At 47.8% G+C, this 18,328-nt stretch overlaps 1 protein-coding gene across 9 annotated transcripts in view; it reads right to left on the bottom strand.

Moving 5' to 3' along the window:
• Positions 1-18,328, bottom strand: part of LOC147448180 (plasma membrane ATPase-like) — a 167,821-nt gene that overhangs the window by 88,400 nt on the left and 61,093 nt on the right. For 8 of the 9 annotated variants that reach the window (XM_086524040.1, XM_086524039.1, XM_086524037.1 and 5 more), the window contains 4 exons: positions 8,078-8,176; positions 7,749-7,886; positions 7,543-7,677; positions 7,265-7,444 (listed from right to left, as the gene is read on the bottom strand). In XM_086524040.1, the coding sequence (XP_086380166.1) occupies positions 7,265-7,444; positions 7,543-7,677; positions 7,749-7,886; positions 8,078-8,176 (552 nt within the window). Of the gene's footprint in view, positions 1-7,264; positions 7,445-7,542; positions 7,678-7,748; positions 7,887-8,077; positions 8,177-18,328 lie in introns of those variants that run through there. The other variant, XM_086524045.1, reaches the window with a different exon arrangement.

The raw sequence follows: 18,328 nt of genomic DNA, 5'->3' as shown, positions 1-18,328 counted from the left end.
GAAGCCTCCCAAAAAGTAAAGATGTTGTCAAGGATACTTCGTTCCTTGACAAAACCTATCTGAGTCCCATGTATAAGGCTCTCTAGAAGTGGCTGAATCCTCAAACTCAGAGCCTTGGCAAGAATTTTGTAGGCTGAGTTGAGGATGGTGATGGGGCGCCACTGTCGAATCTCATCCAAGGAGCCACCCTCCTTGGGAATGAGGTAGATCAAGCCCTCACTCATGCTGTCAGGCATCACTCCTGTGTGCAAAATGTACTGAAAAGCACTACAGAGATCTGGGCCAAGCCGGTCCCAGTACTCCAAGAAAAAACTAGGAGTCAGCCCATCCTCACGTGGACAGCTACCACGAGGGAGGGCCCTAAGAGCCGTGTGCAGCTCCTCAAGCTGAAGTGGCAGCTCAAGCCTCTGACGCATCTCCTCAGTCACAAGACAAGGCATCTGTGCCCAAACCTGCTCCCTGCATGCATCCTGACGCTCTGACTGGGGCTCTGCAGACAGTAACTCACGGTAAAAGTAAGTAGCAACTGCACGCATATCCTCAGGCTCAAAAGCAATTGACCCGTCGGGCCTCCGCAACTGACTGACCTTGGCATGCGAATGTCGAGGTCCCACTGCCTCAAAGAAAGCACCAGTCACTCTGTCGCCCACCTGTGTCCACTGAGATGCCTATCGGTGAAAAGCAAACTCATGTCGCCTCTCCTCTGTGCTAACAAGCTCCTGTCGAGCCTGCTGTAGCTGCTCCTCCAACCAAGGACTGTCTGAATGCTGCTCCTGCATCCTCTGTAACGAAGCAATACCCCGTCTGAGATGCTGCTCCTCCTCTCTCCCTGTAGTCTAGCAATCCAAAGACTCCTGGAGAAAGAAACGGCTAATCTAAGCTAGTCCTGACGCCACTCTGTCAGCAGGAGAATCCTGCCTGTCCAAGCTCTCTGTCCAAAGAGCCTCTACTCGCTCTCTGAGTGCAGAGTCCAACAAGACCCTCTCTGGGATGCGAAGCATCGTGCTCCCTCTCCTCTGCTTGTCTGCCACTGTGAGGATCACTGGTGCATGGTCCGAGAAGGAGGTCCCTGCCAGAATGCCAACTGTCCCTCCCAAGTCACTGAAATGGTCACTAGTGTAGAAGCGATCTATCCGCGATAGATTCACTCCTCCCACTCTGCGGTCCGAACAAGAGAAGGCAAGGCTGTCTGGGGGCCTCACAAAACTAGAGTGCTGCCAAACATCCGAGACCCTCAGAGTCATACAAAACCTCTCCCAAGCTGCTAGCTCAACTCCATACAGAGTAGCATGGCTACCACCAATCCTGTCAGAAGGGTCCTCCAACATGTTGAAGTCCCCTCCTATGCACGAGTCTTCTGCCTCAGCAGCAGAGACTCAACTATCTGTGACCAACTATCTGTGACCAACTATCTGTGACCAAAACTCTGCTCGAGCACTCGCCACATTGGGCGCATAGATGTTCAGGAAGCCCACTAGGCAACCCTGAACCTGCATAGTAATCCACTGAGCCCTTCCTGGCACAATAATCTCTATGCCCACAATGGCCTACTGCAAAGAGTCCGCAATAGTCATACATACCCCACCCTGGATGCCTCTAGGTCCAAAAGCAGCTAACCAAAAAGTATCATATCGTCCACGCAAGAGCTGACCACGACGTCTAATGCGGCTTTCACACAGATGGTGCTTCTGAAGCATAAGAAGATCAATCTCTCCTCCCAAAAGGCAACCCTGAAGCTCCTAACGCAGTCAGCCTGCTGACGCTGAAGCTGAAGCTGGGGCCCACCTAGTCCCTGCACGTTCCATGAGACGATCCTCATGGGGAGCGAGAGAGAACAGATGTTGCCGCAATAGCTAGACAGGCTATCTTCGAGGCTGGCTTGGATGGGGAGTAATCCGCATCCGAGCGTCCTCTAGATAGGCGTGACTGCAACGAGTGTCTGGCCCAAGCCCAAGCAGAGCGAGCCGTACGTAAAGCAACCTCCTCTGTCCAGGAGTCCTCATGAATGTGTACATAGCATGGCAAGCACTATGTATTGGCAAAGAAGCAAACCACAGTGTGTCTACATCCTGCTGTATCTGGAGGTGTCACCGCAAACTTGGCCAATGGCCACAAAGTCTGAAGCATGTCTATAACTCCTAGTTCTCCCATGTGGTGAGAGAACTCTAGGACTTGTGTGAGCAACCATCCCAACACTGAGTCGAGAGTCCACTCGTTCCCTGCCGCAAAGGGAAAAGGAGAAGCCAACTGCTGAGTCCAAGGCCTCTCTCCCCCTAGCTGCAAGGAGCAGAACATGGACCCTGAAGCAGGCTGCCTCATGGTCTGTTGAGGGGTCTCCGAGAAAACGAGTAAAGTCGTAGTCGAACAAGTCCCATCAGCGCCGGATGTCGATGCTCGTTAGACCACGAGGGATAACTGCAAGGGGAGACGTCTGTACCTGTAAAGGGGGTCGCAAGAAAGGTTGTCCCTCTCTCGCCAAGCGACTCGTGGCATAGGCGCTGCCAAGAGATCTCCTAGCAGCCGGAGAAGGCCCTACCTCCTGGGTCGACTCTGGAGCTGAAGCGGGAGGGGGGGGAGTAGGAGCAGGGGGAGCGGTGGAGAAGAGGGGCGGGGGGAAGAGGCGGCGGGAGCAGGAGGGGGGGGGAGGATGATGAGGAGGGGGGGAACTCTTGGGGGGGGGAGGGGCTGTCGAGGGTGAAGCTGAGGTGGAGACTGGAGTAGGGACCTCATCCTGCTCAAGAGGACCAAACCGGTTCCCCGTGGGAACCCACTGCTGCTAAGTAGGCGCCTGAGGACCACACTAAGTGCCAGGCTATCGCTGTGGCCCCTGTCGTCGTCGACCACGGACCTGCTGCCATCCCTTCTCCGCTAGAGCCCCAGGCTCAGAGGATGGCTCTGCATGTGTGCGCTGTGTCTCTGTCTGTGGCTGCTGGCCAACCCTTGCAGGCTGGGGCTGAGTCTGTGGTGTAGGTCGAGGCCTCCTCAGTGAACAGGCCTTCGCAAGATGGCCCATCTGTCGACAAATGAAGCACTGGTTTGAGAGGCCCGAATACTCCACACTCTGTCTAAACCAACCCCCACTCACCCGAGGCAGAAGAATGACCTTCGGGAGCATGTGAGTGTCTCTGACCAAAACGCGAACTGAGGGAATGCCAGCCACCTTGGCAGCTACTGAGGCTGCCGTGCGAGGTGTCTCCAGGACAGTCCCAATGGCTGAGCCTATCCTGGACAAAAGTGGTAAGTACTCCCTCCGCAAACCCGGAAAGCAGACGGAGATGGGGATGTCTGCCTCCTCTACTAGAACATCCGAAGTAGGGTCGAAACCATGTCTCCATTGTCGAAAGTGGGCTCGTGCTACTCGGATGGTCAATGGACTCATGGCGATGACCTTGGACGCCATCTCGGAGGTCTCAAACTCGATCTGATAGTAACCTCGTCCGAGTATCTGTACGTCCAAGATCTTGCCCACCTCTGCGAGAAGGCGGGCCTGGAGAAGGTCACGCAGCTCTCCTCTTCTAGGTCGGGTGCCGAGAATCTTGCAGATGACAGAAGTCGCCTGCAAGCGCTCTACCTCTTCGGCTAGGCTCGCTTGCTCTGTTGGTGAGAGAGCAAGTCGAATGGTGGGCTCAACAGGGTCGGGCGAGGGGGCTTCGGACGAGTCCCTCTATGGCGGAGCTAGAGCCTCCATCTATGTCTACTGCTGTGTCGAAGAAGCGGACGGAGAAGAGACTCTGCAACCGAGCGCGCCAAGCACTGTCCAAAGAACAATGCTGTCATAGCCAAATGCAGGGTAACTTCGAGAAAGAGGAGGGCGGGGGGCGGGGGTGGCGGTGCGAGAGGGCAGCAGGTGGGGATGTGGCGGCGCGAGAGGGGGCAGCGGGCGGGTAATGTAGTGCGCAGCAGGGGAGGGGGGGGAGGAGGGGGCGCGCGAGGACAGGCGGGGCAGGGGGCAGGGGGCAGCGCGAGGGGGGGGGCGATAGCAGTAGCCAGCAGGCCAAGTCTTAGTCTAAGTTAGAAGCTTCTTTCATTTCCAGTCTTCTTTGAAGTTTGCCAACCATCAGTCTCAAACAGTAGACTTAGGCATCCCATGTAACCAAAAGATGTGTGAGACAAACAACTTTGCCAAATGATTGGCCTTCACTATCTTCTTCACTAGTACAACGATCTAATGATTGGCCTTCTAAAGAATATCAACCATTGCTATTCTTTCTTGCTTTGTCTCTAGAGGTAGATCCTATTGAGTCTGTGACTGGTTTCCCTCAGCACCTTCCACTACTCCAACCTCTTCAATTTCCTCAACTTCATCAAAGTCTCTTGTTTCCCCACTCTCTTCCTCCACATACTAATAATCCTCTTCAAGGCAGTAAATCACTACAGCAATACCAAACTGAACGGAAAATAGAAAACTTGAACTAAAAGAGAACCTTGTAACGAGAGACACAGAGTAGGCACCCTTGGCGGTATTTATTCAATTCATTGACCAAAAATCAAAGTTACAAGTATTGGAGAGCCCACAGCCTCCCTCAGAGTCATCCACACAGTTGCAATCTAACAGACTTATGGTGCCGTGGCCTCTCTTTTATATGCATCGTCCAAAAAGCACAAACAACGAATTTAATAATCACAAGTTGTTTCCACAAGTGCTAAAAGCACCAAATCATCTGATAGCCTTTAGTTGTCACTCAAAAGCTAAAACTCATCTGCTTTCAAAAATTGTTGCCAAAAGCAAGTCCCAGCACAAATCTGCTACATCAGCCCTGATCTGTACAGTGCCACATCAGCTCTGTGGTACCGCCACACCAACAGATCTGTACAGTGCCACATCAGCTCTGTGGTACCGCCACACCAACAGATCCGTACACTGACCATGATTGGTGGTGTGTTTTGTGGGCAGCTGCACTCTACTCTGGGGGTCCAGTTCGGCTGCGACTCGTGGGCCCACTTCTGGTGCGGTGTAAGTATTGCCACATCATCACTTTGTGACACCTTCAAGCAAAGGATGGTGGTGGTTGCATGTGTACGGTTTCTGTCCTGAATGACAGTCGACCATGGCAAAGTTGGAAGATTAATCCAGAGCTTCCTTCTGCCAAGAATGAATTCCATGCTCCATAGTTATGGGAAACCTAGAAACAGATACAGGAATCAAAACAGAAACAAAAACGACAAAAAACTGGAGTTTCTGGGAGTTTCTGGGAGTTTCAGGTAACTATAAGGAATGATGGCGGTGGAAACCGCAACGGAAACTGGTCCTCCAGCTCGGCTTGACTCTTCCCAGCCCACTTTTGGTACGGTGCAAGTATTGTCACGTCATCACTTTGTGAAACTTTCTAGCAAAGAATGATGGTTGCATGTGTAGGATGCCAACCCCCCTGGGTTCTGACCCGAATGACAACTGACCATGGCAAAGAATGGAAGATTACACCAGAGCCATTTTCTGCCGAGAATGATGTCCATGTCCCATAGTATGGGGAATGTGAAAACAGATACAGGATCGGAAACGGAAACAAAAACAGTTAAAACTTCTGGAGTTTCTAGGAATTTCAAGTAACTGAAGGGAAGAGGGCCACGTTTCTATTTGACACCCTCAACTTTTAGAGGGGATCTACGGTCCGAGATTGTTGTGAATCGTGGGCCATCGATTCATCTGGAGGAAAAATTAGGAATTCGGTGGGATTTGACCTCACCACCTCCCCGTCTCAAGACCAATGCGTTACCACGACGCTATCGCACGCGTTTTAATATGCATGTAGAACGATAGCATTATATTGTGTAGATCTGGCCCGCCGTGATCCCAGTTCACATCGAGTTTACAATGAGTTCACATCGAGTTTACACCACAATACTATAGTACACATAGTTTTCAAAGTTCACATCTAGTTTACATTCAAGTTCACAACTAGTTCACACATCAAGTTTACAATTTGAATCAACAGTCGTGATCTTCACCAACAAGCGACGCCGATTTTCAACTGTAGATCCCCTCTAAAAACTGAGGGTGTCAATTAGAGACGAGGGGAAGAGGGGGGTGGGAAAAAAGAACAGGAAAAAGGAAAAAAGGTGGAAGTTTCGAGTACTCTAGGCATGGGGATTCGGGAGTCCGGTCCTTTAGTAAAGCTACTATGACACCCTAGAAAGTGGTTTCTGAATTTGCCCCACCATGCAGCCCGGCCATCCCCTTCATGAATTTTGCATATTTGACACAGAGCAAAACAAAGCAAACTAACAGCGGCAGAGCATGGGCCTTGTTAGGGACTGAGTCGGGAATTTCTTCTTGGACTTGGAATCAAAAGGCCGAGAAAAGTGACTCATCCTTTCTGGCTTATGGCACACAGAGGTCTTGCGGTTGGGGGCCAGCTAACTACATGCCCTTGCTGTGGTGCTCCCTTAGAGACACACCAACAATGCATCAGAAGTGTTCGGCAACCCAGAAGGTTTCACTGCAGGTGCTTCCTCTCTGCACATCCACCACAGATGACATCTGCTCCAGGCGCAGAACTGCATGGGGGAGATATCATCAGGCCGCAGGCAGACAGTAGCCAAGAGATCCATATCATTTGGGGTAGGCTCCTTGTCCCCCGTGCAATAGAACTTCTCTCCCATCCATGGACAGGTGGTAATTGTTTTATGGCTGGAGTTCTCCCCACATTAAGATGGCGGGCAACATGAATGAGCTGATACAAGACCAGTTCGACCCGCTTAGGTTAAGTTTTGATGTAGCAGAGACATCAGGTCTTTCCCCCACCCACCCTCCCCTTTTCCACTAAAAATTTTCCCTTGAAGAGATGGTCTAGAAATAAAGTATGGATACAAGGATGCACATTCCCCCATCATGCATATCAATCTCTCACTATATAGAGAGATGTGTACCCTTTGGGCAGTTTGTTCTTAGCTAATGGCAGGAGGGATAACAAATATTTATAGTACTGTATTTAAGGAACTTTTGCATCCTGTAGATTTTCCAAGTAAGCGATATGATACACAACATTGAAATGTTGTGCCAGCTCTAATATTATGAAATCTGTTCAAGTGCCTAGTGTGGTCAATCTCCCCAATGAAGTGGTTTCTCTTACTTGCATTCCTGTATAGAACTCTAGTCATGGTAAGCAAGATTAATACTTCAAACTCAACTACATCAACATACTAGTGTGGATTCTCTCATGAAAATTGCAGATACATGATTAGTGTTTTGGACTTTGAAAGCTGATTTTTATTTAGCAAATAAAGATTAAAAATAATCTGTAATAAGGTCAATATAAGGGCAGACCTTTTGAAAATGTCCAACTTGATGTGTTAAATGAACCAAATGGGCAGCTTTTCCCAAGAATGTTTGCACACCAGTGGCAAACACAACAGCTTCCATTTCTCCTTGTTTGCAGATGGATCCTGAAAGGACCTTCTCTCCTGATCTCTTTGTGACTGACAAGGACTCTCCTGTAAGGGCCGACTAAGACATGCGAAGCATCTTCATCATCCATGAGGAAACAGTTCTCGATTTGCAAGTGCTTAATATCATTTCCATTTAGAAACAAGCAAAGGGAATACCTGGTCAATCTGCACAGGATCACCTTCCATTAATATAACATCTGCAGGTATGATGTCCCCAAGCTTGATGCTGATGATATCGCCAGGTACAAGGATATCAGCGCTCTTTTCTGCCCAGACCCCATCACGTAGAACCTAGATATTTTTACTTGATCAGAAGGAAAACTTCAATCCCTTCCATTTCCACTAAACTGCAAAATAAGTACCTTCGTTTTGAGTGCAAGACTTGACATGAGAGCAGCTGCTGCATTGCTCGCATTGTGCTCTTCCCAAAAACTTAGTGTGGAGTTCACAAGAAGCAGCGCAACAATGCCCACAAAGTCTTGCCAATCTGGAGGTCTATGCTATTGATTGTGCAAATAAGGAAGACAATATTATTCTTATTAGTAGCTTCAAACATAATGGCATCAAAAATTCAAGCTTTGCACTTGTAAAACATTTAAGTCTGTAATCTGTTGAAGCAAAAATTCTTTGCAGCTTCCTTTTGTACATCACAATCAAGCTATCAACACACTAGAGGTCAAAAACACCTCACATTTCCATTCGCCAAAGCAATTGCCATGATTGCAGCAAATTCCATGACCCAAGAAAGAGGGTTCCACATAAAACCAAGAAATTTGAGAAGCTGATTTTCCTGTTCAATAACGATACCGTTTAGAAAGCATAATGTACTTATGCACTAGAAGCACTATCTTTGTTCCATAGAACTTCAACAAATTCTTAAATGAGCTTGAAGAAAACCAACATTTCATATTTTACATTCTTAGCAAATGAATCAGGAGCGTTTTGCGAGAAACAAAAAGTCCAGGAATCATAAACGCCTACGTCATTTTGCTCCTTCCATGGGTCCAATTTGTTAGACGTGAAAAAATCTTGCTTTATACAATTATAATCCATTATGGTTCCTTGAGTTCAAGAATGTTGATTGTGCTTGCTACCATCTTGCAAAGGCCAAAGAGAGTTGGCATTTTAGACAAACCGAACATAAGTGTCTCCACACACACACACACACACTTTTTTTTGTAAATCAGTTTGATTAATTTACCAGTGGGAAACCTCAAAGCGAGGAAAACCCACCGGAAAGATCATGTACAAAAAGAAACAACACAGAAGTGTTCGATACGACTAAAAGCATTCATAGGAAAGATGATGTATCTTTGCATTGATATCACCAATTTCCAAAGCGAACCACAAAGATTGCCTAAGAGAAATCTTGAAGAACGGGAAGGGATCTGCATCAATGCAGTGGAACATACAGCCATTACGCTGGCGCCATAGGGTCCAGTAAGCCCAATATCTGACCCACAATCGTTGTAACGGTGAGAAAATGCCAAATGCCCAAAACCGTTTGTGGAAAACTATCGCTGGAAAACCGAGCCGCATACAAGCTGATATGTGGCGAAGGAAATCTCTAGTAATGCAGCAATCCCACAGTAGGTGGCAAGCATTCTCTTCCTCAGTCGAGCAACGGATACAAGTAGAAGGGCGGATATGATGTGCACTAAGAAAAGTCCCCACCGGGAGAACTCCAAGCAAACCGCACCAAAGAAACAATCGCTCCTTCAAAGGCAAGTGGTTTTTCCACGGGGTAGAGAGAAGCTTCCTCCACCAGATATCAGAATTCTGCATGTGCCAAAGGGCATTACAATGGTCGGCAAGCCAAGGTTGCGTTAGGAGAAGAGCATAAACTCGACTGGCAGAAATATCTTGAAAAGGCGTTTCCCAAAGATTCCAATCAGACATGTGATCACCATCAGGCAAAGGTGAAATAGGGAAAAAATCAACCAGCATGTGCTGAAGTTCTCTCACAAACTGACGGTAATGCATGCCCAATCCAAACGGCGAGCGGCAAAGGGAAACTCAAAAGTGTATCCGGAGGCATCCACCACATCCGCAACCACATGAATGCCACGACAAGAGAGGAAGTATGCCTAGTGAGGCGAGCGGTCAACCAAAGTAGGAGAAAATTCCTGGCTCCAATGAAGACTCTCCAAATGAAGTGAATTTCCTTCCCATCAAGCATTCCATGATAGAAGAATCGTAACCTCTTTCCAAGCAGAGACAAAGTGGAAGCAAGAGGACATCCAGGAATGTCCCCTTCCATCTTAGCAAATACAACCTCCCAAATGAAGTGAATTTCCTTCCCATCAAGCATTCCATGATAGAAGAATCGTAACCTCTTTCCAAGCAGAGACAAAGTAGAAGCAAGAGGACATCCAGGAATGTCCCCTTCCATCTTAGCAAATACAACCTCCCAAACACATAATTGCCAATGGCCAAATGAGGAAGTAACAACATGTTGACCGAGGTATCTAAACATAAGAGTCCATGGCCGGAAAAGAATCGTAACCTCTTTCCAAGCAGAGACAAAGTGGAAGCAAGAGGCCTGCCCAATAAAGGTATGACCCACGGGTAACTGAAAATCATGAAGACGCTCAACAGAGGTCAAGTGATCAAGATACATCCATAGGGGGTGAGTGGCAATAGCATACAACAGAGCACAAAGGGGGACAGCCTTGCCTAACCGAACAGCCAAGAGGCCAGGATTCCGTCAATTCACCTTCTAGGATCCCTAAATATATACTTCAAGTGTACAAGAAATAAACTACATTGGCCAATTTAGGACCAAACCCTAGACACCTCATTGTGGAAGCAATGAAGTCCCACTGCACAGTGTCAAAAGGCCTTTCAATATCAACTTGCATAACAAGCACATCTTGCTTGATGTACTTTGCATACTCCATGCCAATCATAACATTAGCCAAATTGTCCATGATCTAGCAACATAAAATGAAACCATACTGAGCCTGTGTCACGAGGACGTGGCAATTGCTAACCTTAGTTGTTGGTTTCTTCCAATGATTTTTGTTTTATTTTTGAGACCCTCTTTTTGAAGTTGCAAATGGTCGGACATTGTATGGCCAATGTGAACGGTAGTTTCACCCGCAGACGGGAAGTTGGTCGGCACTGGAATTCGTACAGTAAGAGGATGTCTAGGCTCAGAGCAAGATCATACAGGTCCCCCCCGTCGCACTTAGCAAGTTGGTGGATACTAGGAAGTGAACTCAATAAAGGCATAAAGTCAAGGTGGGATCACCAACAGAAAGTATCCGACAGTTGGGCCACATTGCACTTTTGGATGCGGTCCCAATGAGGATAGATGGTCAGAAGACCAGCGGGAGCCCGACGGAAGCATCTCCTAAAAATTAGGGAACTGCTATTCTGGGCCGTGAAATGTGTTCGCGTCATTCCTTCGGTATGACCAAGGGAACATTTTAGTACTCTGCTGCAAAGTCAACTGATGCACCAGTTGAGAGATTTTTAAGCAGGAAACCCAATGCGGGGAAATTGCATGCATGAGTGCCAAGTGGCACTTTTTGGTCAATTTACCAAGTTTGGGAGAAGAGAACTCGTAACTGACTTTGGAGAGCAGTTTTGGAGGCTGTTAACTTGGATTTTCAGCCATTTCTCTCCATTTTTGAGCTTCCCATGACTTTGCCTAGGTCCAAGGAGCTCATTTTCAGCATTGGAAGGCATCAGATGCGTGTTTACAGGGCTGTTTTGCTGCGTTTTCAGCGATACGCAGGTTTTGGCAGCCATGGAAATCTTCTCCTTTTTGCATCTATTTGTTCACAGATGCATTACAGGTCAAGGGTAGAAGAGAGGGCGCTCGATTTATGCTGGGGGGATGCTTCATTGAGAACCTGTCACAGGTTAAGAGCTATGGAGTGCTTTCTTTCCCTCTATGTACAGACACACAGTGCAAGAACACGGGGATTACACTATGGCCGACAAGGGGAAGGGAATTATGGAAGAGGGTTCCTCTTCACAGGACAAACAGGTTGTCGGCGTCTGCTCGGAGCATTCTAGCTTCCGAGCCGTGTGTGAGTTGAAGTGTTAATTCCCATTACAGGTTCTCTTTGCAAAGTGCTCTGTGTGTGTGTATAAAGTAAAGAATTTCGGGTGAAAGCCAACGCCTACCGCCCTACGGGCCGGTTACATGGTTCCATTGCCGGGATATCAATCACTTTTTCCTCAAAGAGTGAGCCTGGATTGTTCAGGGTAAAGACACACAGTGCAAGAACACGGGGATTACACTATGGCCGACAAGGGGAAGGGAATTATGGAAGAGGGTTCCTCTTCACAGGACAAACAGGTTGTCGGCGTCTGCTCGGAGCATTCTAGCTTCCGAGCCGTGTGTGAGTTGAAGTGTTAATTCCCATTACAGGTTCTCTTTACAAAGTGCTCTGTGTGTGTGTATAAAGTAAAGAATTTCGGGTGAAAGCCAACGCCTACCGCCCTACGGGCCGGTTTCAGCCTGTGTGGCCTGGCGAGATTCTTGATCCGCATGTGGTGGTCAGGCATTTAGGATACCCTATCGGTTGGCAAGTAACTAATACACAGCAAATTGATTGGGTCGTGCAATGCTTGAATGTCAAATTTCACTATTGGAAACTGTCTACATGGCCGCTACATGTTCGACTTCGTATTGTGCAAAGTATCATGATGGCATATGTTCAATTTTACTTGCCTTTGTTGCACTGGCCTCGCTCCCGTCTCTCATTGCTTATGTCTAATATCATATCTCACTTGTGGCGCACTAGTTCTCATAAGAAAGGCCTCTGTTTTTTAGCAATGGAGAAGCTTTGCACTTTGAAGCGTATTGGGGGACTGAATATTTTGGACCTTCGACGACATGCATTGGCGAGGAAGGCAATGTTATTGCCTACTCTTGTGCGGCAATCTCAGCCGTAGACAGTTATGGTTGCTGATCTATGTCGGCACGTTACCACTCCCGCTTTTGGTCGTTGGAAAACTTCCCTTTGGGAGATTGTGTTTGGCAAGATGGATGGCTATGTTCCTGGTCGCTTATTCACCTCTAGCTTGCTCTCTGCTTAAGTGGTTACGGATCATCTCTTCTGGCATGGTAGGCAGCAAACAAAAATGGGAATTCGTTGCGTTTGGAAAGCATTCACTGGAGTAAGGTGTTCTCTCTTACCCTGGTTAATCAATCACCTCGGCAAGCCTACTTCCTCTCTGGTCGTGGTATATGCACAGTGGATGATGTGGTGGATTCATCTGGGAATTTACTTACTTTTTCTCAAGCAGTGGCACGCTTTGGTTTGGGCATGCATTATCGTCAAATTTGGAGCCTGCTTCAGCATATGCTGGCTGCTTTCCTCCTTGTTCCACCGCTGAGAGGTGGTTGTCGTATGCAGGATTGGACTCTATGGGACACTCCTAAGAATGCCATTTCTGCCCGACATATCCATGCTTCCCTTGTGAAAGACTCTTGGTTGGCTGAACACTGTAATGCACTTTGGGCCTTGCACTAGATGTGTATCCATAAAGCTAAGTCGAATCACAAAACCATCCCCTATGCGTTGGAGAAGATGCTCTTTGTAGAAATCCATCTTTGTGCCCAACTCTTATGTCGGCTCTATCCATGTCCTCCTGGTGTTCAACTGGGTCGGGTGTTGGCGAATGAGTCTAGTAATCTCCATCGGTGTAAGAGACAGCAATGGTGCATCAAGGGAGTACTGGAAGGGAGGCAAGCTGTCCATGCCTAAAGGCATGTATATGGAACCATGATGACATTTGTGCATACCAGCATGATGTGTCCCCTTGAAAAGCTAACTATTTGGAGGGCGCAAGGGCCAATCTGGCATATCTGTCTCTGGTAGTGTCCCATAGGTTGTGCATAAAGGAGACCGATCTGGTAAGCCCTCTATCTCCATAGGGGGGGGTTGCTAACTCCTCTCTAATGATCTCGTGTGGCACGGAGGCCTTGGCTCTAATCAACCGAGAGATCATAGGGCCTCTCCACCCATCCTGACTCATAGAGGGTCCCCAAACCCCATAGAGCATAGCTGAAGCTACCAAGGTATCAAAGAGCCAGAGCTTTGTTCAGGGTTCTTGAGAAATAAACCTGCGAACACATCCTCTCCAATCCTCCCAAGGCCGTATACGCTCTGGTCAGCCTAGTCTCTGCTGCTCTCTTCAAAGAAAATCTTAGCCTAGTGAAGACTACCCCAAAATAAGTGTATGCATCTTTGTACTCCACAATCTCCTAACCATAAGTAGATGTAGGTGCTGATCTCGTGATCCACTACGGTGTGGTGTTAAACATCATAACCTTGGTTTTACCAAGGTTTACATAGGAGAAGTAATCATTGGGGGAGAGGAGTGCTCATGAAAGAAACACCATGCGTCTCCTTAGTGTCTACTCAAGAACAACTGGTATAAGTCTCGCTCCATCGAAGCTAGGAATGCTCGCTACTTTCGTTACACAAGTCGTCGGAAGTCTATCCGCCCAAGACTGTTGGTGATCGAGGACCGCTAGGAGAAGATCCCCCTGAAGCTATGCTCTTGTCTGAGGTCTCTCTACACTCCTTGTCATACCAACTATTCTGAGACATGCTTCCAGAACGGTGTCTCTGATTAGGCTGTGTGTGTGGGTATGCCTCTGTTGTTGCATCATGCAATGTCTCAATCAGTAAAGTGGGGATCTCTACTGAGAGTCCTAGCCTAGCTAATGTACATAGACGACTATAGATCTCCTCTATATAAACAGTCAGTCTCTGGTGTAAACGTATAGCGGGTATGTGTCCTCCCTCCTAACAGCTAGGCTGTATTGTAGTGAAAGGAGACGGAAAGTGTCAAGAGAGCATGATCCACTGCTACACCCACAGGTTTGGGTCCTACTATGAAATCCTGAATGCGGGAGATGAAGCTCGGTTGTGCCATGACATAGTCCAGTGTGCTGGCCCCATGCCTGTGTTGAAAGCATCACCATCTCCGTGAGATGTCTCCCATACATTGTCCAGTCTTTATCATGTGAATGTCCGTCAAGCCCAAATCTCCTACATCCAGCTCTCTAAGCATCCTCTCTAAAGTGTCATAGAAGACTATTTGAGCATTGCCCGTCCAAGCATTGAAGTCCCCTAGGAGGATGATGTCACCATCCTTGGAAAACTCCCATATGTCTTTGTCTAGGACACAGAAAGCATAGTAACAGGGGACGCCCTTTTTTGGGCTTCCTGTCCCCACTTTTCCGTCCCCACTTGCCGTCCCACCCACTTTTTTACACTAAAAATCCATTTGAGCCCCGTCCCCTGTTCCCCGTTCCCCATCCCGAAATGCGTCCCTTGTGACTATGACAGAAAGGTCACTGCCCTGTAGGCCCGGCATGGACTGATGTACTGGGGGGGCAAACAGCACATAGCAATGTAGAGATATATGCCAGTCCGATCATGAGCATCTTTGCATACAATGTGCGTTATTGGTTGTAGCTTCTCCTTGTATAGCATTGCTACTCCGCCAGACCCTGTCCTCTATCTCTTTTTGTGCTCTTCTTTCCCACTCTCCAAGCTTTTGTATGTGCCGGAGACATGATCCCCATCATTTTCAAGAGCTCTTTCACTTCCACTTCTATATTATCTTGGTCTCTGAGAACAAATAATTTGACACGCATGGCTCTCGTCCTCCGTTTTTGTTCCTCTTCCAAGGTCATGTTTATGAGAGTGGATGTAGGTTTTGATGCTGTACTTTTCCATTTCTTGGCCGCCTCAATCCATTTCTTTGCCGCATCTACCTTCTGTTGTGTCTTCGTAGCCACTTCTTCCCATGAAGACGTTTTATTTTGCTTTTCTTCGTTCGTTCGTTCGGGTTTTTAGTTGCTCCTTTATGTTGTCGATTTCCTCCCGCAAAGATGGCTAAAATTCCCCCTCTTCAAGTTCATTCTTTGATCATCTCTTTGTGGAGTTCCGACATGTTACTCTCTAGTGTGGCAATTTTGTTGACGAGTTGTTTCTTCTCCTCTTTCCACACCTCTCCTTCTCTTCTTTCTCCCAAAGAAATTATCTTTGTGCTCCTCCATCTCTTTTCTCCATGTCTTCATTTCTGATTCGATGTTGGAGATACGATGGAGTGAAGCATATACTTGATTTTGCTTGCCATGGGTGAAGTTGGCGATGACATGTAGAAGGGAGCGGTGGATAGAGAGAAATGTAAATGAAATGAAATGTAATATTAACGTCTTCAAAAGGCCAAAATGACCTATGAGACCAAAAGGTTACATGTGGTGAATCTAATACCAAGGTTACATGTGGTGAATCTAATACCAGGTCTGGGTACAAAAAGTACAAAGAACTGAAAAGAAAATAGTGGGTAGGGGGCTGGGGTGAAAGCTGATACAAAGGGGAATACAAAGGGTGAGCTAATACAATGGAGCTCTCTGATAGTCGAGGCATCATATACATATACATCAGTATCCAAAAGGCTATAGAGATTCAATGTCCTCCAAGGTAGGCGCTCTATCGGGATGGCTCCTATGTTGCGCCAGTATGTATGGATCCTCTATCTCAGTCTGCGTCGAGGTCGAGAGGGCCCCCTCATTCGTGGCCGACGGGACCGCCCCAACTCTATCGCCCGATCAAGTAGTATGCCTCTGGTGTTGTTTTGTTGTTGGGGCTGCTCGGACTCCTTTGTCTGCGACTGAAAGAAATCTGTAATCTTCCGGTGTTGCTAGATCTCTCTCATTGTGCCCCTCTTCAAGAGGTCATCTCTGTGTTTGCGAATCTCCAGTAAGTATAATCCGAGGCATCTTTGATCCTGGTATCTCATGACTCTAGAAAGTGGTCCAAAACCCTCTCTGAATAGACAGTGAAAGCGGCCTCGCATCTCATAGTATATTGGGCAGTGACATATGTAATGTAGCTCTGTCTCTGGCTCTATCTTGGCACACCTGACAAATCCTGGACTCAGCGGGTACTCCTCTAAATCTGCCTGTCTCGATCTCTAGCTGATGTGAGGATGTGCGTATCTGACCAATAGCACATTGTATTCCGTGTGATAGATGAGTGTCCATGTATCCTGGTCTCATCACAAAACCATCCTCCGTGAGTTGGAGAAGATGCTCTTTATAGAAAGTCATCTTCGTACCTAACTCATGTGTAGGTTGTATCCATGTCCTCTTCATATCGAGCTGAATCAAGTCCTGTCTGATGAGCCTGGTAATCTCTGCCCTAGTGAGGGAGATGGAGGGTGCATCCAGAGAGTACTGAAATGGGGGTAGCCGATCCATACTAAATCCAAGTAACTGAAACAAGATGCCATCTCTGCATATCAACATGATCTATCTCCCTGCAATGCCAGCTGTTGCAAAGACTCTAGTGCTAATCGAGCATATTTTTCTCTAGGGAGAGCCCAAGTGCTATGCATAAATGAAATTGATTGAGTGAGTGCCTCCACTACCAATGGAGGAGCAGCGAGCTCCACCCTAACAATGTCATGTGGTACTGAGGCCTTGGCCCTAATCATCCGAGAAATCATAGACACCAAGGGCTTCTCCATACATCTCTATCCATCAGTACTGTCAGCTCTGCTATGATGATCAACTGAGGGGCCCCATATCTCCACTCCGTACACAAAGAGAGAGAGAGAGAGAGAGAGAGAGAGAGAGAGAGAGAGAGAAATGAAATAAAATGTTATATTAACGTCTTCAAAATGCCAAAGTGATCTATGAGACCAGAAAGTTACAATGTGGTGGATCTGAAACAAAGTCAGAGTAACAAGATGACAGAATGACAGAATGAAAAAATAAAATACTATGGAATCCTAAACCGCTAGGTGTGGACTAAGCAACTAAACAGCTAGCTGGGATAGCTAGATCACAGGAGATCCAACATTGGTCGCTGGCGGATCTCATCAATCTCCTCCATGGTTAGTAGTCTGACCGAGCGTCGTGCATGTCGAGCCAAAGTCACCCGAATCCTCTGATGCAGCCTCCGTTGATCCTGTGTAGTCCTCCGTAGTCGTGGGCGTCTGGATCTCCCCAGCTCAGTCGCTCGGTCGATCAGTATGCCTCTGGTGTAAAGGGACGAGCTCTGCTGTGGTAGTAATTCCTCCGGGTGTCCAGTGGCAGCTCTAAAGAAGTCTGTGATCTGTCTCTGAGACTGGCTAGCCTCTCCTCTCATCAGGCTCTCTCTGTGTCTGCGCAGCTCGAGCAAAACCAAACCCAGGCATCTCTGATCCTCGTACCGCATGACTCTAGGGAATGGTCCAAAGCCCTCTCTGAACAAGCAATGGAAGCAGCCTCGTATCTCGTAGTAGACGGGGCAGTGGCATGTGTAGTGCAACTCTGTCTCAGGCTCGATGTCACACAGGGGGCATGTTCTGGCCTCTGCTGGTACTCCACTGTATCTCCCAGTCTCGATCCGCAGCTGGTGTGAAGATGTGTGTATCTGGCCAATAGCACATCGTATCTCATGAGACAAGTGGGTGTCCATATATCTGGGCCTCGTCACAAAACCATCCTCCGTAAGCTGGAGAAGATGCTCTCTGTAGAAATCCATCTTCGTGCCCAGCTCCTGTGCTGGCTATATCCGTGTCCTCTTGGTGTCTAGTTGAGTCAAGTCCTGGCGAATGAGCATGGTGATCTCGGACTGTGTAAGAGTCAGAGAGGGCACATCCAGAGAGTACTGGAAGGGAGGCAATCTGTCTATGTTGAACCCATGCGCCTGAAACCATGATGTCATCTCCCCATACCAGCATGCTGTATCTCCATGCATGGCTAACTGTCGAGAGGACTCAAGTGCAAGGAGTGCATATCTATCTCTGGGAAGTTCCCACATGCGGTGCATGAAGGAGACAGATCTGGTGAGCGCCTCAACCACCAATGGGGGGGCAGCTAGCTCTGCTCGTACAATAGCACGTGGTACTGAAGCCTTGGCTCTAATGAGCCGCGAGATCATAGAGACCAGAGGCTTCTCCATGTCCCCCCATC

Source organism: Adiantum capillus-veneris, chromosome 11, assembly GCF_014529385.1.
Source record: "Adiantum capillus-veneris isolate H3 chromosome 11, ASM1452938v2, whole genome shotgun sequence".
Classification (NCBI taxonomy): Eukaryota; Viridiplantae; Streptophyta; class Polypodiopsida; order Polypodiales; family Pteridaceae; genus Adiantum; species Adiantum capillus-veneris.
Note: the sequence above shows the minus strand (reverse complement) of the source record. Positions and strands in the feature narration are given on the sequence as shown.